Source organism: Cygnus atratus, chromosome 2, assembly GCF_013377495.2.
Source record: "Cygnus atratus isolate AKBS03 ecotype Queensland, Australia chromosome 2, CAtr_DNAZoo_HiC_assembly, whole genome shotgun sequence".
Classification (NCBI taxonomy): Eukaryota; Metazoa; Chordata; class Aves; order Anseriformes; family Anatidae; genus Cygnus; species Cygnus atratus.
In genome coordinates, this window is record NC_066363.1 from 62,840,360 (window position 1) to 62,867,444 (window position 27,085).

The window sequence follows — 27,085 nt, forward strand, 5'->3', positions numbered from 1 at the left end:
CAATGGGGATTCACTGAGAGTAAAAATAAATAAATGCTGATGGAAATGTCAAGCAGAACTGCCAGGCATAACCATACAAAAGGTCACTGAAACAGCCAGCAACTCTGACAAGGGGAAATACTCCTCTTAAAGGGGTGTTGTTGGATAGGCAGAAACAAGTTTGTCCATGTTTGATGGGCCACTAATCCTCTCACCTAGTTTTGAATAGATGTCCCAGTGACTCCAAAGCATCCTACAGGCATTAGGGCTCCAGATTAATTTGCTGAGATGCTTGCTCCTTTTCCAGACACTAGTTATGGGGAAAGTTTCTGGAAAAGGAGGCCCATATCCATCTTTTTCCTAAAGACAGTTGAATTTTTGATCCACAGCAAGAGCAGTTAATATGGAGAGTTTTGTGACTTTAGCCCTCGGTCCTTCTGGAGGACTTGTGCCTCTCACAAGTGTTGCCTTGATCTCTCAGGAATGGAGAGGACACTAGGGCGCAAGGTGCTCTTGCCCATTGACCCCCAAGGTCCATGCACGGAGCAGTCTCTGGAAAGCAGAGGAACTGAGGCCCTGATTGCATCTTCCTCACACAGGCTGTGTGTCTTCTTCACACCTTGTCCCTCCCTTCACTTGGAGCAGCAGATACTTGGCAATTCTTAATTTGCATTTCTGTGTTTGCAGAAGCGTTTAAGCATTTTGCATATGCAGAAACTGTCAACTGCAAATATGCTGTCTCTTGTCAGTTGTACTTTAGAATTGTGCCAAATGGGCACACATTTTGGATTAGCTAACTTGAAATATAGTGGTGACAAACACATAGCAGTTTTTCTTAGGGCCATGTTAGCAGCTTTGCTCCCTGCCATGTTTTGTGGTGATTCCATCTTATGCAATGGAAGAAGATGGTGCTATTAACAAGTGCCTGGGGGGTTTCCTAGCATAAGAACTGCTCAGCTATGCTGCATCAGCCTGTCTCCATTTAGTCTGGCATTTAGCAGGGTTGCTGCTGAGAAAATAAACAAATAGCTGCTTTGGGGCCTTCAAAGTGGGGGGAAGCTGGAGGTGACCTGTAGAGAAGTTCTCATTCCTTGCATTGAAGGACATGTGCTCATTTCCTGCAGAAGTCACCCATTTAACACTACTGCCTTGTTATTAATAGTATTATTACACTATAACTTTCCAGGAATGGGAAAGAAGCCTTTATCTTGTGTTGGTGCAAATCATTTTGGAGTTTGCTTCCTACCACTGTGGTCTTGGTCGTCTCTGCCTGACGTTTCTGGGTTCTTATTTTCATGTCCCTGTTCCCATGTGGTTCTCTCCTTGGTGCTCTTAAGCCTTCTCTGCATTAGAACAGTGCATCAAAAAAGAGACGTGAGGTTACGTTTGGCAGCAGAAAAGCGAGTGTTTAAGTTTCTTGCTGCTTAGCGTAATTTGCTGTGGCATCAAACTCTGTGTGACTGGAGAGTAAATGATTCCAAACCTTGGTGAGATAATTGCTAAATCTTTCCTTGCTTATTTGTTCCGGGGCTTTGTTCTGCAGGTCCTGTGTGACAGACATGTGTGAGTGTCCAGTTCATAAAAACTGCTATTGTGAGTCATTCCTGGCCTATGCCCGAGCCTGTCAGCGAGAAGGGTTGAAAGTCCAGTGGGTGCCTGAGCAGCACTGTGCAGGTAAGCATTTTGGGATGGCATCTTTGTAACCCGGTGCTTAGGTTAATAGGCTCTTATCCTTTTACTGGTGGAGGAGGATCAGAAATGAACTGGCTAGAACTGGAGTTACATCAGCAGTGAAGTTATGTGCTGAGGTATGGAGAGGGACCTTACCAGGAACGATTCTGAATCATCAAATACTAGAGATGTTTATTTAGTTACAAAACTTGTCACTTCTAATGTTAGCTAGCATAATTTTATGTACTTTCTGGAAGAAGTGCATGCCTTTTTCTTTCAGGATATGTCCACATTTGATTGCAGATAATGTTTAAACTCCTTTGATCTCCTGTTAAAGCACAGTTGTATTTCCTGAGACAAAATATATATATGATTGCAGAAGGTTCAACAAGGGAAGGAGAAAGAATGTCTTTAATGGGAATATCAAAATGCAGACATGCATTAATTCTGTCTCTTGGACCAAATTCTTTATGTGATTAGGACTGCATTAATTGCAAGTAATTGTGAGTAATTGTTTCCATGAGAAGCGGTGGCCTGTGGTCATAGTCACTTGATGTAAAATGCAATATTGCAGATTAATATTTCCCCTGATGATGGTCTCATTAATTTAGGACACTCTATAATGGCCTCGGTTTGCCTGGAAATGTATTCAGATTTATGTAAAGCCATTGACAGTAGTTGGAAAAAAACTAGACGAAGATATTCAGTGCTGGTCAAAGAGCTATTGCTCTGTGGTCTATTTTGGTGATTGTGTGTGGCTCAGGGTCTACTCTCTCAACTTCAATTTCCTTTTCTGTTGTAGGCACAATAGCAGGAATGGGTGAGTGACAGAGCAAATTACATTTGATTGACTGTTCCCAAAAGGCTTATTTTTTTCTTATGAAGGAACAGAACAATCCAAACAGGGTGTCAGTAAGTGAAAGCACTGTTCAAGGATGTGGTCTCAGCACTAATAACATATACAATTTTAATCTATCGATCCAATAGCAGATCCATGAGGAAACTGAAATAAGCAGCCTGAAATTTTTTTTTTTTTTTGACCAAAGCTCTTCAGACCAAGACCCCACTATACGAGATGCCATAAAATGAATAAAAACTCCAGTACTTGCCTTAAGGAGTTTATACAACTGTTGGCATATCACGAGTTCACTAATTGAGGCTTCTTTTCACATTTTTTCTGTCATTTTACCAAGGGCAAGAACATTTTCTTAGGAAAAAAAACGTCCTTGAGTGAACGTTATGAAGGAATTTAAACATACATATTCCATTAAAGCTGACGAAAGAAGTTCTTAAATCCACCTGAGTTTTTTAACCTCAGTTCAGACTTCTAGAGGGGAAGGGGAAATCTTCTTAAGCAGAAAATATAGATAAACTGTATGTGGTCAAGTACCCTCAAAACACTTACTTTAGCATACAGTGTTAAATAAGTAGCACGATCTTCTATAGTGAGTTGTACAGTAAGCATTAAAGTGCATCCACTGCATCTGTAAAATGTGTCCATATGTTACCAGTGGCCAGCACCAAGATTTTATTCTTTAACTTACTTTTTTCTTCCCAAAACTCATAGTTACAATTATTGTGTCTTAATTATGGATAAAAGTTTCTGGGTATGAAACAATATATCTGTAATAAAACCTTAGCATTCTGTGACTTTCATTTCCTGTTTGACATTTCATAGCTGGTGGGATACTTGGAAGAGCTGTGTTCTGATGGAAATGGAGTATACTTAATAGTATAGTCAGGTTTTAATTATTCTTTTGTGTGTTATAAAACCAGATCTTGTGTGGTTGCCAGCTCCTCTACCCTGACTGCTGTACACTTAACTCATTTTTATAATCTTTAGAAAGCTTGTGTTGTCTGGACAGCCAGCCAAACAGGATGCTCAGAAGGCTGAATTATACATCCTGTTCCCTACATGCTCTTCCTTCCCCCTCAGTGCAGCAACGTATCCTCCTCTAAGTCCTCTGCGAAATACTACAGCGCAAGGCTTGCTGTCCTTTGAGGCTGTCTCAGTAAAGGGAGTATCATTTAACAGGAGGGGTGAAGAGAAGAAGCTAATGAGTAGGGAAAAGGGCTAGGGATGGCTGGTGAGATCTGCATGGGAACTGATAGGGTTTGGAAAGGAATTCAGGTTTGCATGAGGAATGAGACTTGTTAGGATGGACATACGAAAAATATGATGTATTAACAAAGCAAACAAACAAAAACAGGAGTGTCAGGGAGAAAGAATGAAGAAATAAGAGAATATGATGGAGAGGGAAATGAAGGGATAGAAATGGAAGGAAGAGGCTTTGAAAAGGAGATAAAAAACATATATATATATTTTAAGCTCAAGAAATGATAAGGAAGCAATTTTAAAAGTGTGATTAAGTAAACTGAGGATGGTGAAAGGCCTTGGGCCATAGCAATTTAACACTGAATTTCTAAGGTCACTGAGGGAAAGAAGACTCTAGGATGGCAGATGTCAATAACTCCCTGCCATGGACATACCTACACAGAAAAAGCAGATAGGGAATATAATAGAGTGCAAAGTGCACATGGTAGCATTGATGTGCTGGCATGCTCCAACAACTTCATAAAAGCTGAACAATTTTCTCCTTTCATCCCTTTATGATCAGTCAGGCTAGACGATGACCAGTCAAACCAGAGGAAGATGAGCCCGTATCTGATTTTCACTCTTCTCTGCTGGGTCCCCTCCTCTCTGCTGTGGAATTTTCTGGCCAAAGTCACTCTTTTACCTGCTACATCTTGGTTTTCTTTAATCTTTCTAATTCTCTGTGAATATGCATCAGAGGGGGGAAGGCTACTCTGACTTCTCAGTAGAAACTTATTAAAAACTGAAAGTTTGAAGGATAAACAGAACTGTGTCATGATAAGAGCAGTGCTCAGATTTATTGCCTTCTACTGCTCTGTGTTAAAAGGACATTTTGTGAATTGCAAGCTCCACAAGTGACATCTAATTTGAATGTCCTTCAAAACACCTTGAAAGCCCAATCTGCACAACACCAGCACAAGAAGCTGCATGATGCACTGATGCACAAGTACTAGCTCAGAATTTCTGTGGAACCAGATTTACCAGATATCGTACTACAAGGGGAGTCTTCAGCAGTTCCATGTTAGGTACTTTGACTTTTATATTGGGGAACAAAAATTCCTCCTAAAAAATTACAGCTACATCTACAAAGACGGGTGCTGACAGATACAAGCCTTCTCTGTGAAAGTGCCAAACTGGCTGGAATAAGCCAGCTCTGGTCTGAAAACTGTATAGCCTTATTAGGCAGGGTTTATTAGCTCAGGCACAGTGCTGTGTTTATGTGACTATATGGCTTCTGGACTGGAGCTGGCTATCGTCCCGCCAGCTCAGAAAGCTGTCTGAGGAAGCTCACATCTGTCATGCCAAACACATGTTCTAGAAGAAGAGTGGAAAAATCCTGTTGGGGCTGGTAACGTTGCAAAATGCAGTATTATTAGTAACTTTTGTGCTTTTTTTTTTTTTTTTTTTTTGCGCTAGTGGACTAAGTTATTACTAACAGGACTTAGTTCTATAAGAGAGGAATTTGCCTCAAAAGATGGGTGCAAAGGCATCACTTCTGTTTTCCATGTTTACAAGGTACTGATTCATTTCAGCAGTCCCTGGAAAGCCTACTGCAGAATGTCTTTATTTTTATTTTTTAAACTGTTGATGAAGTGGAATGTTCTGGATCAATCACACCACATGTTAACAACTGAAGCACTCAACAATAAAAACCATCCGGGGAACTTAAACAGCAACTATTGTACTTTTCTGATTTTTCCCTTGGCAGTAAGTTAATAACCCCATTACGGACTGACTACAGCAGAAATTAAAGCCATCATGTCTTCTCCATGGGATCATCTCAAGGAGAAGGAGGTATCTGGACATGCAAGAGGGCATCTATCCTTATGTGGTAGAGTAGAGCTGGGTAGAACTTATGGGTACCACAGCTGCTGAAGGCAGCCTGTAATATATTCTCATTTACTCTGGGGCAGACATGAGGAAGTAGAAAGGAGACCTTGAGCCAACCTTCCTCAAAACCACCAGCTAAGGCACCAAACAGAGCTCAGGTGGAATAAATGGGCTGGCTATTACTGCCATAAAGCTTTGTGGAATGAAACCTATACAGGCTAAAAACTTAAGGTCACAGCCTCTTTAAGATAACTCATGTTGTGCTTTGAGCATCTCAATCTACTTTTATAGACAATTAATACATTTGCAAAATATATTAATATGTTTGAAAGCTCCTGGAAACACTGCACATTTTTCTTTCCACTCTAAGGATTCTATCTCTATTCTTAACACATTGTGTAAGTGCAATTTGTAGTGAATCTAGTGTATTACTGTATGCTTAATATTGCTTGCATGTTTTTTCCACCCTCTGAATTTCCCATTTCCCTTTTAAATTTCATTTAAATTCTTCCTTTTGTTTATTCCCTTCTTCAATGTGCACAGAAGTTATGCAGAGGAAGATAGAAATGTAAAGCTTGAAAAAAAGTCCTCAAATGCAGAATAAGCCTATCATCTCAAATATTCCTGAAAGATAATTTTCCCAACTTATTCTAAAATGATGTTCAATAAAAGATGTCTCACAGAGCTCAAGTAGCTTGTTCTAGTGCTTTTTCATGCTTAGAGCTAGAAAACTTTATTTTCTAATATCTACCTTATATCTAATATCTATCTAATATTTGTATGTTGATTCTCTGTAACTCCAGGGTTGTTTTCTGCTGTACTAGCCAGTTTTTTGTTTGCACATTTAATACCTGTGTCCTGAGAACTTTCCAGAATTCCTTCCTTCTTCAGTGCTGTTTTTGCATTTGCATAGATGCTTTAAAATGTGTAAGAAGTAAAACTTGCAAGAAGCTGATGCTGTTTTGAAGATCACTTTGTTACCGCAGAAGAACCCCTTAAATTTATGATGCCTTAGCACTAAGACTTCCATCCTTCCTGTAACTCTCTTAAAGACTTTAGTGCTTTAATCAGTTTATTTCTGCATATATTCTCTTTATTAATAACAGCAACACTGTAGTGACACTCTGAGGCTAGTCCACACAACAAAACAGTACTTTCTGTCCATAACAGTACTCTTCTTTAACAAAATCTGCACCTTCAATCTCTCTCAAAATGGAAGAAACCTTTTATAATTCAGCCACCTCTCTGTAAATAGCAAGAGATGTTTCTGGATGCTTGAGAGTCTGTTACCATCTATAAACTATTTTATCAGTACTTGTTTTTGCCATCAGCACAGCTGTTAGAAAGAGTAACAGGCTTTTATTTGCTATTGAACCACGGATTATTCTCCATACTAAAAAGGCAGGATATAAAATGTTAAGAGTTTAAATATTGATCTGGTGGGCTTATAGTGCTTTTAGCTGAGCCCTCAGTAGTCTTTATGTTGGAAACCCATTGAACTGCCAACTACATAAATCATTGCATAGATACTGGAATCATTAAGTATGAGAATCCTCATTCTCAGTGATCCCTGGATAAAATAGCACAAAGGATAGAAATCATTGATTTTTATTTTTTTTTTATAAAAGAAATGGTGTTGCTGAATTAACAACATTGTTTTGGTTTGCTGCAATATGCAATATTGAAAGTATAATCTTAGAAATAGAAAACCTGTTGTGGTGAATGTCTTTTCTTTCTGTAATAGTGGAATTGGTAATAACTGTCTGTCCATGTAAATGTTTCAGGAATTTTTGATAAAAGACATTATAACAAGTAAGTAAAAAATGCTAATCATTAAATACAAGACACAGATCTGCTTGTAGACAGAAACTTTGCCAAAGGTTTATAGACTGTCAGTTTTGTTAAAATTCTCAAAATGTTCAAGACTGTTAGGAACTTGATACCTTTTTGGTTAGGAATGTTGCTACCTTTACATTTGTCATGTAAAGTCATGTTGCATTTCATGCAGTGGAATTTCTTTACAATTAGCTTTTTCTTCTAGATGATCATAATACCAAAATGTACCTTTTGATATTTGCAATAGAAAGCAGGCAACAAGATACGTAAATTTCCTTGTGTGTGCTTACCTGGCTTTGTGTAACACCCATCTTCTGTTCCATTTGATTGTCTTTCAGCAACCCAGTGTAAACATGGTGCAGTTTATGATACCTGTGGTCCAGGATGTGTCAAAACATGTGACAACTGGAATGAGATTGGACCATGCAACAAGCCCTGCATTGCAGGGTGCCACTGTCCAGCAAATCTAGTTCTTCACAAAGGAAGATGCATCAAACCAGTCCTATGCCCACAGCGATGACATTTGTTCTCTCTCAGCGGACACTAACGTGGGTGTCACTGACCCCCCTGATGCTCACAGCCAGTGAAGGACTACAGCTGTTTGTGTGCAGATTCTGCAATGTACACGTCTACTCACAGAGTGTAAATATGGTCCTGTGTGTGTATTTATGTTTGTTTATGTATACACACATGGCACCGACAAAAATAAATGTATACTGTGTGTATGTAGACACACATATCTATACACAAGTGCCCTAAGCATAATTACAACCCATATATTTATATATATGTACACACACACAAATATACATCATTTCTATATATCACAGAAGGATGAAATATTATATGTATATTTTTTGCTATAAACTTTATGTATTATTATTTCTAAAACCCTAATCTGTAAGTCATTGTATAAATAAACCAGGTGTTTTTAATATAATATAGTGGCATGAAAAGATTGGTTGACTTTGCCATTGCACGAGTTTGTCATTTCCAAGGAAACTTTTCTAGGGCCACAGCATTGCCAGACTGGATTAGTTTCAACACAGAACCTGGATTTACAGTTGTACAGGAAACACATTTCTCTGGGGATGGAGGATTTATCTAGGAATATTTAATGCGTACCTTAGAGCTGCATAGTGATTGGTGACAGCGCTTAATCACACAGAGAAAGCTAGGGATCAGCTTTTATGCTTTACTGAAATAACTATGCAAAAGGATTTCCAAAGCTGATTGGCCAAGTGCCAGCAGAGAGAGATTTCTTTCTGGAATGCCACCAAGAGTCAAGGGCCAGATTTTCAAAAGTGTTCAACACCCAGCAGCCTGCTTTGAAAATTTGACCACTTCCCATTTCATATCCTAATACCCCGTCTATGTTGTCGTGCTTGGCAGTAGCTGTGAATACACAATAAGGAACTTGAAGAAAATATTCATGCACGTTTTATCCCCTTTAGCATGTTCTAAATTGCTGGGTTTGTTTCGTATTCCACTGTGAATTGGAGTTTTTGATTTCAGTGTGCCTTAAAACATGAAATAATGCTGGGTTTAGTAACACATTTTTTCTATCAGCATCGTTAAGAAAAAAGACAAATTCTCCCTTTCAAAAAAACATTAGAGAATGTCAGATGCTAATTGGAGAACTGCAATTTATTTCCTTACTGGTCTTTTGCTTGAGGTTTACGAACATATGGGCTCTGTGAAGTTTGCATGACTTTTGAAGTCTCCCAGGGGAGAAGCAGTAATATGGGATTTCATTAGAAACTGTTAAAAAAGCCATACAATTTTCTCAAGCCTGAAGGGGGGGGGAGCAATTTTTCTTCCACTGGAAAAACCTCTTGTAGAGCCTGATGGAATGTTCTCTTGAGATGATAGAAATCTTCAGGCATCCGATTGAGGTTTATAATGAAGTAATATTCTCCCACACAGCCACTTTCATTATGCCTTACATTGAAATTGCACATTGTAATGCTTTGAACAATTTTCCCCTTTAATTCTTCGCCCTCCAGGAAGCCTTGCAGGGTCTGAGTTTGCAGTGAGTGTGTGGGTACAACATGTTTTGGGTTATACAGCCTGTCTGCAATCCTGTCTTGGAGGAAGATGCTGAGTGAGCATGGGTACCGTAGGCACCACGCTGTTTAAAATGCTGTACCACCACAGTGTTAAAAAGAGCTGGGCAAATAATGCCAGGAGCATTCCACAGATGTTTGTCCAAATCTTGAATAAACTCAGCTTGCTCTTTTTATGTCCCTTTTGTGTTCATTTTCTCGGAACAATCAAATAATTCAGTTTTACTGGCAGAGCGGGTTTCAAAGCCACATACACAAGTGCGCTGGGAAGCAGAATTGCAAATGTGCAGATCCTGTCAGAGCAGGAAACTGAGAGGGTTTTATGCGGCTCATGTGATAATTGAATAGCGAAGCTGAAATTTAGAACAATTGCAATTGGTCCATGGAGTTAAAACATGAAATAGCAGTCATTAAAATAATCTAAAGCACCAGTTATACCACAGAACATTTCAGCCTGTGAGTTTTCAGTGCTGAGATATGGCATCTAAACTGTTAGAAAGGTTATTTGCCCAGCTCTAGGTTAGGATAGATTTTCATTACTGATTGATTTTATTTACTTACTGTGTTTCCAAAATAAAATAAATAAATAAATAAGTGAATAGCATAGATGAACAGTGTATAGAGGTGTCCTTCCCTTTTCTTCTCCTGTTGGATGAAGGTGAGTGAAAGGTGAAGGGAGAGCCCTCCAGCTCCCTCAGGCCACTGATTGCATTCAAGTAATGCTTAATTGCTGCCAGGTAAAGAGGTGACACAGACTGTCTGTAGGATGAGTTCTTTATTTTTTAAGTCCTAAAATGGTTCAGTTTGAAACCTGACCTACAGGTCACTGCAAAATGACTCATTCCTCAGTTTAGCTTTTCTACATCTGCCTAATTAAGGGCAGCCCCCTGCTTTAGTGATGTGGACTGAGGAATAAAGTGGTTTTACCTCTAAGCTGTCTGATTGTGCCCTAGAGCTGTGTTGTAGAGATTTTTCCTTTAAATGCTGCAGTTATCAAGGCCATGGTGGAGCTATCATCTGCCCAGTTCTTGTGTATAGTCTAAAGTAAAGGACTTCTGCTTTTCTAGAGACTACCCCCACATTTCAACTTTGCATGGGTTTTATATCCTCATCTGCGGCTACCCTGTGCTATTCATTGTATGGTTACAACTGAGCTATTCAGACCAGATCAGTTCTAGTTAGGGTTGTCTCACTCCTCTCTGCTGTTTGCCCTTCTTTTTCCAGACTATTCAAAAGTCAAAAGTCTAGCCCAATTACATGAATAACAACATCACCATCAGCCTCAGAGAGTTTGGTTTGCAGCCCATCTTCCTTTTTAGTGCAGCATTCTTTCTAATTCTTCTGTCTTGGCTCATGAAATATTACCCCTAGGATGCTAGAGCTGGAAACTTCCTGTGTACAACTGGAGATTTATTTTTGACAAAATTCACTGATAATCCAATTTTAGTATGCTATGGCAATAATGTGGTAAATATGTGATTAAATGTGGTTTTTAATAATACGATAAGGTTGATAATCCATATGGTGTATTCACCATACAAAACTGATGGTTTTGGTCTTGCTTGTGCTTATGTCAATCTATGCACTTAACTTTTTGCCAATTCATTAAGGTGAAATATATTTGAAGGAGCAGATGTTCCAACCAAAGAGGGATCCAAAAGGAAACTCTGAGTCGCAGTGTTGCAATCCAGCGGATAGACTCAAGGAAAGACTTGGATCAATAGATTTGCTGTTAACCTGCTATGCATAAGCAGGGTTGCATAACCCTGGCAAGTCATTTAACACTCTGTACGTCAGTGGGGAAATGAAGCATTTGTGTTTATGCATCTTTTTTTTACATTTGTAGATTGAAACTGTTCTGAAATGCTACACCTCACTGAGGGGAATGTCAGCTGGTATTTTACCAATCTACCTAGGTCTGCTTTGGATCAGGTTTTCCATATCTCCCATATCACTGTCACTTCAAAGTCAGCTTTCAGTTGGCATATGTGGAGGTAGAATACATTTACTTCCCCCTCATTTACTTTCAACTGAGTCTATTTTTATCATATACGTTGAAGTTTATAAACCATGGAGTCAAACCACAGCCAAGCAGAGCAATTTAAGTTGTAGCCCAAGACCCTGTAGGTACTCCTACATCTTCAAAGAACACCTTTCTTCCATGGAGTTAGTTATGCACTTGGAGAAAAAAAAAAAAAAAAAATCCTATATCCTACCCAAATGTGAACCTATCCTTAAATCACATAAATAGATTCTGGTAGATGACCTAAAGAAATAATTTCTTCTCATCGGGAGCTTCTCTGCTTTGTTTGAACATAGGATTCAAATACAGTGTGACACTGCTTAGCTTCTTACTGACAGAACCTGACATTTGCAAAGGATGGGCTGATCCTGATTGACAGCCTAGAGTTACTTTTTTTTTTTTCCCCCTTCATCAACAGTGGACAAGGTAACACCAGAGATAAGAGATATAAGAATAATAGCCCATGCATTTGCAGGTGGACAGGGTGGAGAAGGAGATGCAGACAATTCAGCACTGAAGTGATAAGATGTTTCAGGAATTTCAGGAACAGTCCCAACTAAGGGGGCATTATGCCGAGATTTCAGTATTTGACAAACAAGAACTTTATGCTATATGTGCTTATCAAATGCTTGTGCTGCTATCCCTGATGTTTACCATTTTAGTAACCCCTGTGGTGAGAGAGCCATTTCCATCTTGTTACAGAAAACCTTTGCAGAACCACTGCAGAGTTTAAGAACAAAAGCCTAACTGCACTGCCATTACAGAATTCTTTCTCTCCCTATGTAAAGGTTGTCACACATATTACTATTTGTAGTTCAATCATCACTGTGATACCTGAGCACCAAGCAGAGACTGTAACAACAGAATAGGGTTCTCCTATGAAGGCAAGGTAACTCTTGATTCCTGAAATGGCCAGGCACTGTGCGTTGCTTGAATGAAGATGGTGCAATAGTGTGAGGACATAAACAGGAAGGATGGCAGAATAAGGTTAGAGGCAAATAATAAGGGAAAAAGAAGTAATAGGATTTTTAGTGTTTTTTTTTTTTCTATGTGGATATTTTCTCTCTACATGGTAAGAACCAAACTGTGAACGTGTTCCCTGACAAAGGCAAAATATGTCCGCACTCCTCAAGCAAAAACAAAACTAAAAAGCCAAATCAACCATGGTGGAATCACATGTTGAGATCTGAACAGAACAGATACATTTTGGCAGGTATATAAAGCCATAATTAAAATAAAATTATGAACTTCTATTCTAACTTTTACTCACAACCCCTAAATCACAGTAGAAAAAGTCACCTCAGTTAAGGAAAGGGACCTTATTTCCTGGGCAGGCAAACATCTGCAGAATATGGTTCTCTTGCTTCCATGAGCATAACAAATGTGATTTGGTTTCCTCTTTGACATATACTTTAGTGAGCACACAGCTATTCCCCAGTCTACAACAGTCAGAACAAAGGCTACAAATGCATTTTTATAACTAGTCTTGCTCCTGGCTTTAAGATAGAATTACAAGTTCTATTCAGTATTAAGAGGGCACAACTCTTCTTTTTAACAACAATGTTTTTGCTAGGCAGCGATGTTGCCCAGCATCAAGCAGTATTATAGAAAATCTAAGCACTGTTAAAAACAAAATGTGGCATTTGTTATCTGCATGATTTTACCCTTTTCATTGCAAACTACGAGTTATACTAGGCCTGCATACAGGAGGAAGTTGGATTTAATGGAGTTAGTGCACATGGGATGCAGTGGGTAGCATTGTATAACTACCGTTGTCTTTAATAGTGGAATGCGTTTCCCCATGTGATGCTTGTACCTGGGCATCAGTGTAATTTGGTTTTGCACATGAAAGTGAAATGATGGGAAAGGAGTAATTTCCTTCCCACACAGACCCACATTTTTTTCTTATCTACTGGTGAGGAAATGCTTCAAAGTGTGCTTCAGAGAGTGGTATGTGAGCCTCGTAATGGACAGCTAAGTAACCACCTGTACATAGCAGTAATTTAGCCTTATACTCTGGCAGTAAGTGGTTGGTACTCTAATGACCCAATCTTTCAAAGCACGTAACTATGTGCTAACTTTGAATAACCACATTTGTTTCAACAGGGCAACATGCACACTGACTTCTAACCACATGCTTAAATGGTTTGCTGGGTCAGGGCCAGAGAGTTCAGCATCTGGCAGGATAAAATCTTGAACCTTGTAGCATGACATTTCATATTTCTTCATCGTTTCTATATATAGATCTGTTTTATGTTCATGCTGATATCTACTCTTAGAACATCATAGAAGTCAGTGCTTTTTGGAGACTTTTTTAATGAGACTTTAGAAGATTGAAGTTATTTTATTTTATTTTTCTACTGATTTCTGATGTCAATGCATAATTTCTTATGTTCTAATTTCCTACCCCATTTATTTCTTTCTTTTGTTAAAAGAAAGAGAGATACCCGACTTGATTTCTTTTTCATTTTGCACAGCTGAAAGGAGGGAACAATTTCAGTGAGTTAACTGTTACTAGCTATACTAGTTTTAAACTTGTTGAGATCATACTATCACCACCCTAGTTTATTATTGTGGAAGTAATCCACAATCCTGGTGTGGCTGCTTTCAATTATTACATTTCTAATTGTTTCTAATTGCTTCTAGCTGTAGTTCAATATCAATCTCTGATAGCACTGTGTTAGAGCAAAATCATCTATGGCCCAAATCAGTATAAATATTTTGCTGCAAGAGCTCTTATTTTGTAGATTATGTTAAATAGTACTAATAAGGAAAAAGGAAGAGTGAATATAGAAACTGTTGAAAAAAAGAGGATTTCAGAACTTTTTTTTTTGAATTTCATTCAAGTATTCATCTTCCTTAATGAGTATCAAGTGACTTTCAAAACCTATAGAAAAAAATAGATTGTTTTCTACAGGATATGGATCAAAACCCAGAAGCAGGTATGTACTACTGCAGTTTTACAGCTAAGATTTAATAATGCCTTGACCTGAGAGAAATAACAAGCAGTGTTTTGGAAGAAATTATTTCTTCCATCTTAGATACCTGAATGTTTGTTAGTTTGGGATGTAAATACACAGGTATTTGAACCCCACTCCTTGTTGTACAGTCCTGAGTTTCTTCATACTGATGTGCATCAAGAATAACCCTAGAGGAACCCATAGAATAATATTTCTGTCAAAAGAGGTTTTCTTTTGTTTGTTTATTTTTATTGGGGGTAGGTTTTTTGTTGTTGTTGGTTGGGGTAGGGTTTATTTATTTATTTTTAATTATTATGTTTTGTTTTGGTTTTGACCTCTTGTTCATTATAACTAACTGTTACCCTGCAAATGATCAAGGGAGGAGAAGCTGCAGGGAAAATTACAGTGTGTATCACATTATATTAAATGCTTGAAGCCATTAACGTTTGGACTGGTTACTTGAAATGTTTCATATGCAATTTGTGCAGAATGTTCTGTGATGTCAAGAGCATCACTGCAGAATGTTTACATTCTAATATTTAGAATTGCTTTGCTTACTCATGCTGAGTTTTTAAAAGGTTTCACCTGAGGTGCATTCATTGAACTAAGAAACCTATTTAAGATTTTACTAAATTTCTGAGTTTGGTACATCTCGGTTTACACCTTTTGAAACTAAAATTATTATGTAGTTTAATGCATCTTCCAGAACTGCAAAATGGCAACTTTGAGATGTCTTTTTTTGAGTGTCTATACACTTTTTGCAAGAATGTTGTACTAATATAATTTTGTAAGAGTAGGATTGTGATGAGTACGCTTGCAAAGACTTTATTCCCTTATAAACTTAATATTTATTATCTTTATGCAGATAAAAATGGATGCCTGATAATTTCATAGCCATCAGTGAAAACAGCTGTCCTGACTTGCAAGGTCTGACTCAGAAAAACTACAGCTTCCACATAATGACTGATACTGTGTTCTCTAAGACCTAATCTTAAGTACTGTAACTTCCTGGGAGGGGAGGGAAGAGTGCAGAGCCATGCAGAGAGTTTGTCTGCAGTTCTACCTGTGATTTGGGAACTAGTAATTTGGGACCATTTGCTCTGGTGATGACTGGCTTATGTAATATCACTCAGTCAAGTTCCTTTACTGCTACTTGCCTCAGTTTTCCCTCTGGTGGAACAGAAACGATAATGGCTTACAAAATCACTTTGACTTTAGGAGCAATGAATTTCTTAGAAATCTACTGATCCGTACTTGGGCAAGGCTTCTGTTGATGTTCATTGGTCTCCAGATCAGTCCTCACAGTTATGAAGTATTTTTATTTCTTGCAGAGAGGAACCTGCCCTACTTTAGAATGAGTAAGCAACTTGTGAACCAGAAGGTCAGGGCTGAGAGCAGGCCTGGCTGTGGGCTGAGTGAAAAGATGACCTTCTTTGGTGGATTTCTCTATTCTCTCTCCTGGGTTGAGATGGGGAGAGCACAAAGTAAGAGATTTAGGAGCTTGCTTGATTTTAAATTATAGGACTACTTGTGTTGTGTGTCGCATAGCTGTGGGACTCCCTGCTTAGTTTGTACTAAGTATATTGATGTGAAGGACAAGAAAGGAGCAGAATTTGCTCCAGCAGGGCACTTCTGCGAGTTAGGCTTCTCCAACTCTGCTTTGTTTGGTCAGCCTTTGCCTTGCACATCATGGTTGCAATCGTTCCCTTCCTGCTCTTGTGCAAATCATTCTGAATGCAACGGCTTCTGACACTCCTTCCTTCCTGCTCAGAGAGAATGTCTTCTGCTAAAAAGCAGGGAAGAAAGGCCAAACACAGAAGCTGATAGAAAAAATGTCTAGTGGCTGTTTTTCATTTAAGTGTTCTCCAGGTTTATTTACTCCTTTCAGGCTTTTCACTGAGTTCAGTCTTTGGAGTTCTTTTCTCCATTGCCTACAGTTCACTGTCGAAAGAGTTGTGATGGCTGGGAGTATTAGTGATAACTGATCTGATAAATAAACAATATTGAAAAGCTAATATTGCCCACTTAGGATTTCCAACTGATGTATAGCTTTTGTTTTTGTCATTGAGTCCTGCAGTCACTGCACATTGAATTTGCCCTTGAAAGACCGTGCTTTGTCTCTGGCTGCATTCATCCTGTTTTATTTAGTACACCTGGAATTCAGGCTCAACATAGATATTTTCTTGACTCTTTCCACCGTCCTGTTCTAGGACATGGTGTTTATTACAAAATACAGTTGTTAACTGTAATACAGTTCCTCTCCCAAGAGAAACTTGTGTTCTATCTCTAACTGTAGATAGATAATGCAATTGGAGAACTATATAAATGCAGTTCAAACATTCTGGAGCTGACATACTTTATTTCATAGTAGGCAGCATTTAAATAACTTTAATTTTATTAAGAAGCTGGAAAGAGATGAGCAGTTTTAGTTGCTATTTTCTGAATGTACAGCAGATGGTGCTTAACAAATGTTTTAAAGCCAATGTATGAAAACAGCCAAGACCAGCAATATGAATTTTAATCATGCTTCATGGTCTTTTTAATTGAAAAAGCAGCAATTTGAATGGAAAGCCCCCAACAGGATTGACTTAGTTTTTAGACTGACACACAACGTGCACAACGTTTGAAGGATGGGGATAAAACAACAGTTCTTCCAAAATGGCAGGATTGTTTCTCTCTTGATTGTTGCTCTTTCCCTCCAGGCTCATCAAGGCTTACTTAACTAATCGGAAAGATCCAAGCTCCCAAGTACTACTTGCCACATGGACAAAAGAAAGTGAAGAAAATTCTGTGATGGGACCCAGCCTGATGCTCCTGATTTCTCACTGGGGGAGTATTTCTTCATACACGTCAGTGAAATAATTTTGTTTTGTTTTCTCTGCTGGCACCAACAGATTAGCCTGTGCTATGGCTGTGGGCAATCCTTTCCAAGTGTGGATGGCACCTGTCTCATGACTAACCCAGAACTTGCGTCATTGTTTCTCCTCTTGGTATCTCATTAGCAAGATAAGCAAGGTTCTGCAACTCCAAGGTGCTATTTATGTTCTGCAGTGTCAAAACTTCAAGATGTATCTCTAATAAGGCAGCTGTCATTACATATAAGTATAAGCTACCTTGAGCCAAGAGAATAATATAACAGCTTGCAATGAGTCAGGGTGCTAAGGAGAATTTACTGACATGCTTAGTAAGTTTTAACTAAGGTTTACTCTTTTTGAGGCCTCTTTTTTTTTTCTAAAAGTTCAATTTCTTATTACAAAAAGATACATTTTTCTGTTTTCTGATGAAAGGACTCACAATGGAGAGGGAAATTCGCTGTGCAAAAATGCTGATAATCTACATTAAGAGTAGAAATACAAACATTTACACCAGTCATTACTAGTTAGTTATGTATCAATCCCAACCTTGTCTGATCTCTTCTTAACCTGAAGGGCACTTAGCTTACAGCAGACTGTGAACTGCAGAATGACCATACAAAACTCATTAAGAAGACCTTTTAAGCCCACATTATTGGCCTAAAATCTCTGGATTTGCACTGATGTGAAAAGAGTGGAATGTTTTTAGATGCTCTACTTGGCTGCAAAATAGCTGGTCATACTACAGAGCTGCCACAAATTCAGGGTCAAAACTTGTCTCAGCGCTAATAGGGAATCAATTAACCGTTTCTGGAAGCCCCAGGAGCAGAGAGGATGGGGTACCCATACGTCTTAAGGTCATCTGTCCTCATCCTTGCCTGTGGCAGTTTTAAAGGCAAGCCAGCCCGATGCAGCTGCAGGCCTAGTGCTGGCGCTAAGACTCCTTTAAGGAACTGAACATATGAATTGGATGCTTTTCCACCACATCTGCATGGGGATGCACATGATGACCTGCCAGTTGGACTTGGATGCAGGAGTCTCACATCTGCAGTAGATTTACTAGGATTCAAAAACTGAGTGACTTGAAATACGGGCCTGATCAGATTAACTTTGAAAACACACAGTGCCGTGAGATGTTATGAATCATATCTACTAGCCTAGATGGGGGGGAAAAAACATCAGCTTTGCTGATTAAGCAAAGCCAGAGTTCAGGTTTGAGAGCAAAGGTGACTGGACCATTAATGATTCAGAGCCCCTGAGATACGAGTGGAAAGCCTGCCACCAATTCAGCAAAGAGGCTGAGGATCCAGTAGGACCATATGTGCAAACGGTCCCTTGTTTCTTGCTCTGGAGCTGAAGAGGGACTGCTGCTGCAAGCATCTCTGTGGCATATGACGGCATGATTGTTCACAGGCAATGGGAAATGATGTGAATTTATCTGAGATGTAGCCAAACAGAAATGGCAAAGTTTTCTCTGAAACCACTGTAAAAACAGACAATTAAAGGAGCCTCTGTTCAATGATCCTAAGGATGGTTCTAGGAGTAAGCAATTACAGCCAAGGTTGTTTGGAGCCTGTGTGCAAGCGTCAGTTTAACCACCATCTGCAGCTGCTGGCCCACTTTCTCCCTTTGTTTAACTTTCTATTCTCCACAGGCTGCTGCGAGCAGACCACAGCGCTGCTGAGGCAATAATCAATACTCCTCTAATTTCAACTCACTTGACACTGAGAAAGCCAAGTTTGATCTTGAACTTGTTGAAACAATCTGGGGCAACAGACTGGTTTCAGTTGCAGATCCATTATGATCATAAAGCAGTAAGAAAAAGATTCATTGTCCGTTTTAATGGTGAAGGTTATTTCTCTTTTCCCCCTAAAATCAGCATATCCCTTTCTGGTGTGGAGAATGATAGCGTTTCTCTACCTTGAGTCTTCCCAAGGTAATAACTCTCACCTCGAGCCAAATTCCTCCTGCCTACTTCTGTCCCTACCACAGCCTACAGCAAGCTGAACAGAAGCACACACCTGGCTCTCCACAGACCTGCTTCAAGGGATGGGGGGACTGAAGTAGCATTAGAAGGATCACTGAGTGAAGCCCTGATTAATCTGAAAGGAGCAAGCCTTACTGCTGTGTGCACCAGTAGCTGGTTAGGACCTGTGCTTTGAAACTTTCAGATTCGGGAAATCTGAAAGCTGCCATCGAGGGATGCTTATTCAGTGTCACAGTTTCCAATGGAGGGGAAAAAATAATGAAAAGTTGAAAGTTAAACTAAGCTACCTTGCAGCAATACTTGTTGTCTAAATTATGTCTCCTTTGCATGTCTGAGAAATCAGGACACAGACACTGTGAGATAGGAACCTGCCTGGCTTCAGGCTGACTTGGAGCTGGAGATAATAGGGTGTTCCTGGGAGCAGATGGTATTGGGATACATCATTTAAAGATGTACGAGTTGCTATTTTCTTTACCTTTGGGTTTATCTCCACCACTGTGAGCTGCAACAACCAAGCTGAATGAAAGTGACTTACGTTGGTGAAGTTAAACAACTCTAAGTGCCTGATGGCTTGGAGACATAGTATAAAAAGAAACTCTTACATCAACCACTTTGACCATTGAACTGGCTCTTGAGGTGTCCTTCAAGGCTGTGGGTGGCTGCTATTCAGCCTGCATCCAAGCTCAGCTCTCACTGAAACTGACAGGTATGCCACACACTTATTCAGAGAGAACAGAAAGGCAATTACACATCTTTTTATTATTATTGTCAATTGGATCAACAGAAATCACCTTCTCAAGGCATGGAGCAGGATGACTAAAATCTGAGCAGGAACTCTACAGTGAAATGGCAGCAAAGATGGAGCGGGGGCATTGATTTCATTGAAGCTGTGTGTGAAAGGAATCAGAAAGCAGGCAAACAGCAGGACAAGGTATTGTGAAAGTGAGACTGGAAGGGGATAAGAAAAGCTTGTGGTGTCCAGGGCTTCTTGGAAGGAAGACTTTATCCATGTACAACTGTGTTTATAAAAGCCATACTTTCCCATCTTTGTACATAAACAAGACTACCTTATCGAAAACAGTAAGTCCTTACTGCAGCCAAACAAATATGACCTACATAATCAATTTCTAAGAAACAAAGTTTCATGTTGTGCCTAATTGCTTAAGGATTAACACTTAGGGGGAAAAAAAAAAGCAGGTGCTTGGACTGGATGCTCAGTAGCCTAAGTTTATGGAATTTATTTGTGGTGTAGCTTCAGAGCAATACTAGAAGCCATACCAGCTGGTGTAACATGACATAGTTGTTCAGTTCCTTTCATTATAAATCAGCAAACCATTTAGGGCACTGTCTACACCTTGTAAATACACCTGACCTGTTGAAACAATCATCTTCTCCCTGCAGGAGCACACTATGATCAGGAATCATTAGAAGAACAACATTTACGGAGTTCTGATGGTCCACACCTAGCTCGGCAGTCCTTGCAAGCACAGGGTTTCCTTTCACAGGCCCTAATGCTCACCTTTTGTATGGTCTCTCATCACCTCCCACTGCTGTGGCCTTCTATTTGGGGTTTAATGGCTGTGGCTCAGCTTGAACAGATGAACATGGAAGACTTGCTAGGTAGCTCACAGTTCAGCCTCAGGTCAGTGCTATAGAACTGTCTGCTGTAAGGTACAGATGACAGCTTTACACCAGTGCTTTATGAAAAGACTATAAAGAAACTTTTCCAGACCCTCTCCTTCATGATTATCTATCAGTATGGCAGTGAACAGGGTGCTCATTAAAACCTTTATTTTTAAATAGAAAAGGCCTTCCCTTCGTGGTTTTTTTTTTTTTTTTTTTTTTTTTTTTTTTTTTAAGAAAAAACAGTTATTAGCCAAATAACCTGTTTGCTTAAATCACTATTACTTCCGTAGATCTGCATCAACTCCCCTTGACATATCCTAGATTAGGAAAAGCATTCATTCAGAGGTAAGCAGATATGAATTTCTCTTTAAACTAGCCCAAAAAGCAGAGCCAGATCTGAATGCTGGTCTGATGAGAACTCAATGGGAAAATCCAGCTTAGACTGCAGCAGGATTGACTCTGCACAGTCTTAATAGGCAGCTCTGGATCAGAAACACGAACTGTAGATCCAGCTCCAAAGCTTGCGCTTCTTTTTAATGCCTGGCTGCTATTACCACAGACAAGCAAAGCATAGACCCCAGATTTGGCTGATCTCTTTATTAACTTATCAGTTGTAAACAAGTAGATTCTACAAGTTCTTGTGTTGTGATACTTCCCAGCAGCCACACTCAACTATTCTAACTTGTTAGCTTGTTCCAGATAGTCTAGAAAGCAAATCAGCCTCTACTGAAAGACGGGACAACCGGCTTTTCACAATTAGGGGTGAATCCATGACAAGACATTTCTAAAGTTTGTTACAAGCGATGACTGAATGCTATGACAACCCCGAATGTTCACCTCCGTATTGGAATAAATAATGATTATATTATCAGGGTGATGTGAAATATTGACTACAAATGCATTATAAATGCTTTCCCCTCTGTAATTGCATGGGCAAGATTAACTGAAACTCTATAGGCTGCTATAATTTTTGTGATAGTTTGTAACTATACTTTATGGAACTTGTAATAAATTACCTATACTAGCAGGAAATAAATCAGAACAGTTTTTATTTGGACTGTTAAGAAGCCAATAGTACATTTCTAAAAAGATATATACACTGTTTATGGCATTTAAAACAAGTAAAAATATTGTTTTGGTTATTTTGAAGGTAAGTAGCAACTCTGCAGTCATTCTTTGCAAATCGTTTTCATTAGCTGTAAGCAATCTACATAGATTTTCACACCTGTACATTTAATTGTAAAGAAAGTTTGAATAGAGTAGATCAAAAGTTCATTTTTAGAAAACTGTTATGGCATGAATTTTGTTTTAAGGGTACTTATACCATTAGCTAAAAAAAAAAAAAAAGATTCAGATGGGTAACTTTGAAGACTGTATTTATGTGAACTGCCTTCACTAGCTGTAAATAACTACAGACTTTGCTCTGAATGATAAAAGGTGATTTGAATTCTTTGTAAACCAGTTAGTTCTCACAAAGTAGTAATGGTCAAGGGGGGGAAACTGTAAAACCTATTAACAGATTAAAGCGTAACTTTTGTTTTGTTTTGTGGAGGTCTTTGTCAACAAGAAATGAGTAAACAACGGATTTGGCTTGGAAGGTAGTAAGGTTGGGATCTGTTTTGGAGTTTGCAACCGTAGCTATAAAAGGAATGTAAACCTCTTTTCTTTGAGGACTGTCTGGCAAAGACGGCCACATCTCAGGCAGCAGCGCTTCTCAGTTTGGCAGACATTTCACTTCAGGCTTTTCTCCCAGCAGAATGGCGAACACTAAATGCAGCATAGCAAGCCAGAACCATGCTCCTCCTTGGCACTCATCAGGCCGTGACTACAAACACAGGCAGACAGTGCAGTCACGTCCCTATAACCTCTGATGGGGCACGCAGGTTCTCATCTCTTTGACGTAGCTGGTGCCCGAGTCCACAAGCTGCACGCTATTGCGCTCTGAGCCCCATGCTTCAGCCAGCTTTCCTTGGGGTGTCATCCTGACATGCAAACGAGGCACTGGCCGCACCAGGTAAGGTTTCATCGTATGCTCTGTGCAGTGAGGCTTCAGTATGGTTCCAAGGCGGCCAACACCCTGAAGCGTCCAGACAAGCCGGACCTGGGTCACCACCCGGCGGATGCCAAGCGTGCCAAGGGCTCTCATCGCGAGTGCTGCAGGGCGAAGGCACACTTCTTGTAGGCAGCGTACAGCAGCAGGATGGCGCGCAGCATCCTGCGGCACATGGCGGCGGCCAGCCGGGCCTCGGCCTCCCGCAGCCCGCCGGGTCCCGGCTGCCGCGGGGCCACCACCCGGCAGAAGGCCGAGCGCTCCGATACCCGCAGCGAGCCGCTCCAGCGCGGCGGCTGCGCCGTCACCGGCCGCCCGAAGACGGCGTCGAGGCCCCGCAGCCTCACGGCCTGCGGCCGCCGCAGCGCCGCCGCCCGGCCCCGCAGCCCGCCCGCCGCCGCCGCCAGCGGCGGCAGGCAGGCCCCGCGGAAGGGGTGCGCCGAAATGGCGACGGCCTGGGGAGCGGGCGGCGGGGCGCCCCGCAGCCAGCGCAGCGCCTCGTCCAGGGGCGAGCGGGGCGCCCACAGCTGGTAACCGCCCGCCATGCGCCGCCCGCCGGGCCGCGGCCGTTGGCTGGGGCCGGCTGGGGGCGCCCGGCGGCGGCCTGCCCCCATGCTGCTGTCCCTTGGCGCAGAACCGCTGCTGCTTCCCCCGAGCAGTGGTTGGTGTATTCCCCCTCACACACACCTGTCCCCACAGCTCTTCGTTTTCTCTCGCTGTTGTGCTGTGGTCTCCGTCAAAAATGACTACCAGGCTTACCTTCACCTGGTGATCTGATAATACTTCCTCACTGCTTGCTTAAAATCCCTCCATCATGTTAAGTTTAAACACCTTTATTTGAAGGCCCTTTTAAGAAAATAGCAAAGCCTTCTTTACCCAAATTTTCAGTCACAGTGAATGTCTTAAAAATTCAGAGTACACCAAATAACACTCAGCCTCCCCCCTCAATCAATAGGATAGCATTTCCCATGTATTTACTGTCCTAACAGTCCGATTTTCCAGCTGTCTCTGCTGTCATCAGGGTTTGAAATTCTCAGTTTAAGCAGGAGCTGCACAGGGGAAAGGACTGAGCTTCTTTCTAGACAAACAATTTACTTGCAATTTTAGTTCTGGAGTGCTTTCACCAGCAGTTGTAAATCTGCCTGTTACAACATGTTTTCATTTTACTTCAGCTTGGAGTCACTGCAAATCTATATCGTGATGCAAGTTGCAGGATGTGCTTCTCCTTGAGGGGGAAAAGGTTGAGTTTTACAGATGGACAAATTTTGCCTAAGTGCTTCTGTACAGACGGAGGAATGTTACAGCATTTCAATAAGACCGATTTTATTTTCAGTCAAAAGCCTCCAGCAAGGAGGGCTGAAGCATGCTATGAACAGCAAAGTGGCTGAAATAGAAAAAGCTTGCCTTGAGTGGCAACTAAACTCACAAAGAATAACTAAAGAAACTTCTCAGTGGTAAATTGCTGAACTTCGCTGTAGTTAGCTTAGTGTTTCAAGTCATGGCTGACTTGCCTATCATTGTAAACAAAATGTTCCTTATAACTGGTTCCAATTTGATACAAAGCTGTTGGAAGGCATACATATTAAGTACAGTGGAAAATATAACAAGTGTTCCTTAGAAATACCAAAGAAAATACATATCAAAACAGTCATCACAGTTACAAGAACACAAGAAATTCACAATCTGGAATTGCAGTTTGTTTTATTTGTGATCAGCAAAGAAGGATCCAGCATGGCCCATTTAACTTAGTGCAGCATAAATTTTCATTTTGGATTAATTTCTCTGGGAATAGTTTTTTTTTAAATTCACTCTGGCATCTGTGATTTGCATTAATATATGCAAAGCATTGTAACAGCCATACTCCTTCCAAAAGCAAATCTCTTCAAAATTAAATGCTCCGTTTTTCTAAAGGGAATTATCTTTTGTTTAAAAAAATCCCTAAACATCAAACTTTTTTTTTTTTTAACTCGCATGCTGAGAGCACAGTGCTCTAGTTTTCACAGCAAAATGCACAAAGTGTTTAGGCATAACGATTTAAAGGGTTTAATTTTGCCTGTTATTAAACTGCTAAATTCCTTCACAATATACGCATATATGCTGGTTACACTGGAGTGTCTCCATCCAGTACTAAATGCACACTCATGAGTGTGTGTATATATGTGCATACCGTATATATATATACACACACACATAAGTACATACATGTTTTCTACCTACTCTGTGTAAGAGGCAGATTGTGATATTATTTCCTTTAATGAATCAGATTTTCAATCCTGAGTTTACTGCTCAGGCCTTCTATTTAGCACAATTTGCTACTGATTCAGTGAGAGTTTTGCTTCGTTACAGTCTGAATAGAAAATTGATGAAATCTTCACCTTTTGTTTCTGAGTTAATTCTGGGTGACTGTGATTTGTTTCTCACAGGCATCAAGGTCCTGGAAGTCCATGTTCTGTCTCAGTATTGTTGATATCCAGAAATCTTTTTGTCCTGTGTCCTGTTTGTTTGGAAACCTTTCCAGGTCACCTTTTTTTAGATGTCAGCATACAGTCAGATTGTACCTTGCTGCAAATTCCCAAATCATGGGGAATTAAAAAGTAATAAATCAAAGATCTGGTGGAAACTGTGCCTCACTTCCATTTTGTCTCTTTGGATTTTTTTTTTCCTGTCTTGAATGTGTCTTAATTGTATAGGTATCTTTAAATGGTCAGTAGAATGGCCATTTGGAAAGACAAAAAACTATATTTGAGGCTGTATCACTTTTCTTTACATCTTTCTGATTGTTCAGATACTTTGTTTTCTGTGACTCAAGGCCTCAGGTTTATCATAGCATTTCCCACACTTTGCTTCATAAAAGAACCCCATGGCCTGTAATTAATGAGAGATGCTATAATTGTAACCACTTTGCTCATGAAACTGCTCTATTTTTACTTGGCTCTTGACATTCAGACTTGTTAACACGCTGACGTGTATTTTACACCATTTTACTAACTTAGCATCTTGACCATGCAGGCTAAATAGCATGTGCACTTCCCTAGCTTGGATGAATGCTGTTTAGGGGAAAAAAAATCTTAATTGTCTTTCAGATTTTCTTTGTTATTAGGTTACTGAGGCTTTTTTCAGTCAGTTTGATTGGAAGTTTAAATATATTGCTCTTTTGGCATCGCTGTTGCTGGCACTCCATGGCAGCAACCAGGCTGATTCTTCACCCCAGTTTCCCAGGTGAGCACAGCAGTGCCTCCCTCATAGAGGTGAGAGTGACCCTGCAAAGACAGAATCACGCCATGATTCCAGAGCTGAAAGATCCCAAACCAGTGATTTCTCTCATTCCTGGCTCAAAGTTACAGGAGTTGAAAAGCACTAGTACAAAAGGGCAACGGTTTTCATGTCTTTCAGCAATTAATTGTAGCTCTTGAAAAGTAATCAAAACTCAGAGCTGGGTGTTACGGTAATTGTCTGATGACTAATGAAGGACAAATGCCTCGATAATTAAAGACTGAAAGGCTCTGGGTTAGATTTTAGAAACATCATTCATTCCTGTGATTTTTTCCTTCTGTTTGCTTACTCAATTTATCTTTTAATGGTTTATTTTAACCTCTGTTTTCCCATTTTACCTATAGTTTTTATATAACATAAACATGCACAGCAATTTTCTTCAACAGTTTATGGTAAGTTGTCTCTTCCTCTTGTATGCTTGACTGTTTGCTGTGTAGGCTTATCAGCTTTCAAAACCTGAAATTTTATGTTTTTACATATTAATTTTGGTATCTTCCAATTTTTCATGATCAGATAAACTGGACAGTCTTTTCTCTAGGGGTGGCTGGAAAAAAAAGAGATTGTGTTTGAAATTGTGGCTGAGACAGCCACGTTATCAGCTAACTTGGAATGAAGATAATACCTGTATTTGGAGTTTTGTCTTCTCATTTTTTTTTTTTTTTAAAGGAAGTGTGATGGAGCTTTGAGTGCCAATATCCTCTTAGAGTCTTATTTGTAATGGGCCTGTGGCTCACACACTATCAAATACAAAGTCCTTAAAGGTAAGCAGGTGGGTGCTAGGTAAGCAAAGACTGTAGCAGCAGCTGCCCGGAGAAAATGAGATTGTTTCCTGATCAG

The 27,085-nt window shown here is 40.0% G+C and overlaps 2 protein-coding genes across 11 annotated transcripts in view; one reads left to right on the forward strand and one right to left on the reverse strand.

Annotated features, from left to right (window-relative positions):
- Positions 1-9,653, forward strand: part of BMPER (BMP binding endothelial regulator) — a 159,050-nt gene extending 149,397 nt beyond the window's left edge. For 9 of the 10 annotated variants that reach the window (XM_035552489.2, XM_035552490.2, XM_035552492.2 and 6 more), the window contains 2 exons: positions 1,523-1,653; positions 7,750-9,653. In XM_035552489.2, coding sequence (XP_035408382.1) covers positions 1,523-1,653; positions 7,750-7,931 — 313 coding nt within the window. In that variant the 3' untranslated portion in view covers positions 7,932-9,653. The remainder of the gene's footprint in view (positions 1-1,522; positions 1,654-7,749) is intronic. The other variant, XM_035552498.2, reaches the window with a different exon arrangement.
- Positions 9,654-22,317: 12,664 nt separating this feature from the next.
- Positions 22,318-23,520, reverse strand: FANCD2OS (FANCD2 opposite strand). The gene has a single exon (XM_035552580.1). It carries the CDS (start codon positions 23,518-23,520, stop codon positions 23,068-23,070), a length of 453 nt encoding a protein of 150 aa, XP_035408473.1. The 3' UTR covers positions 22,318-23,067.
- Positions 23,521-27,085: the final 3,565 nt, after the last annotated feature.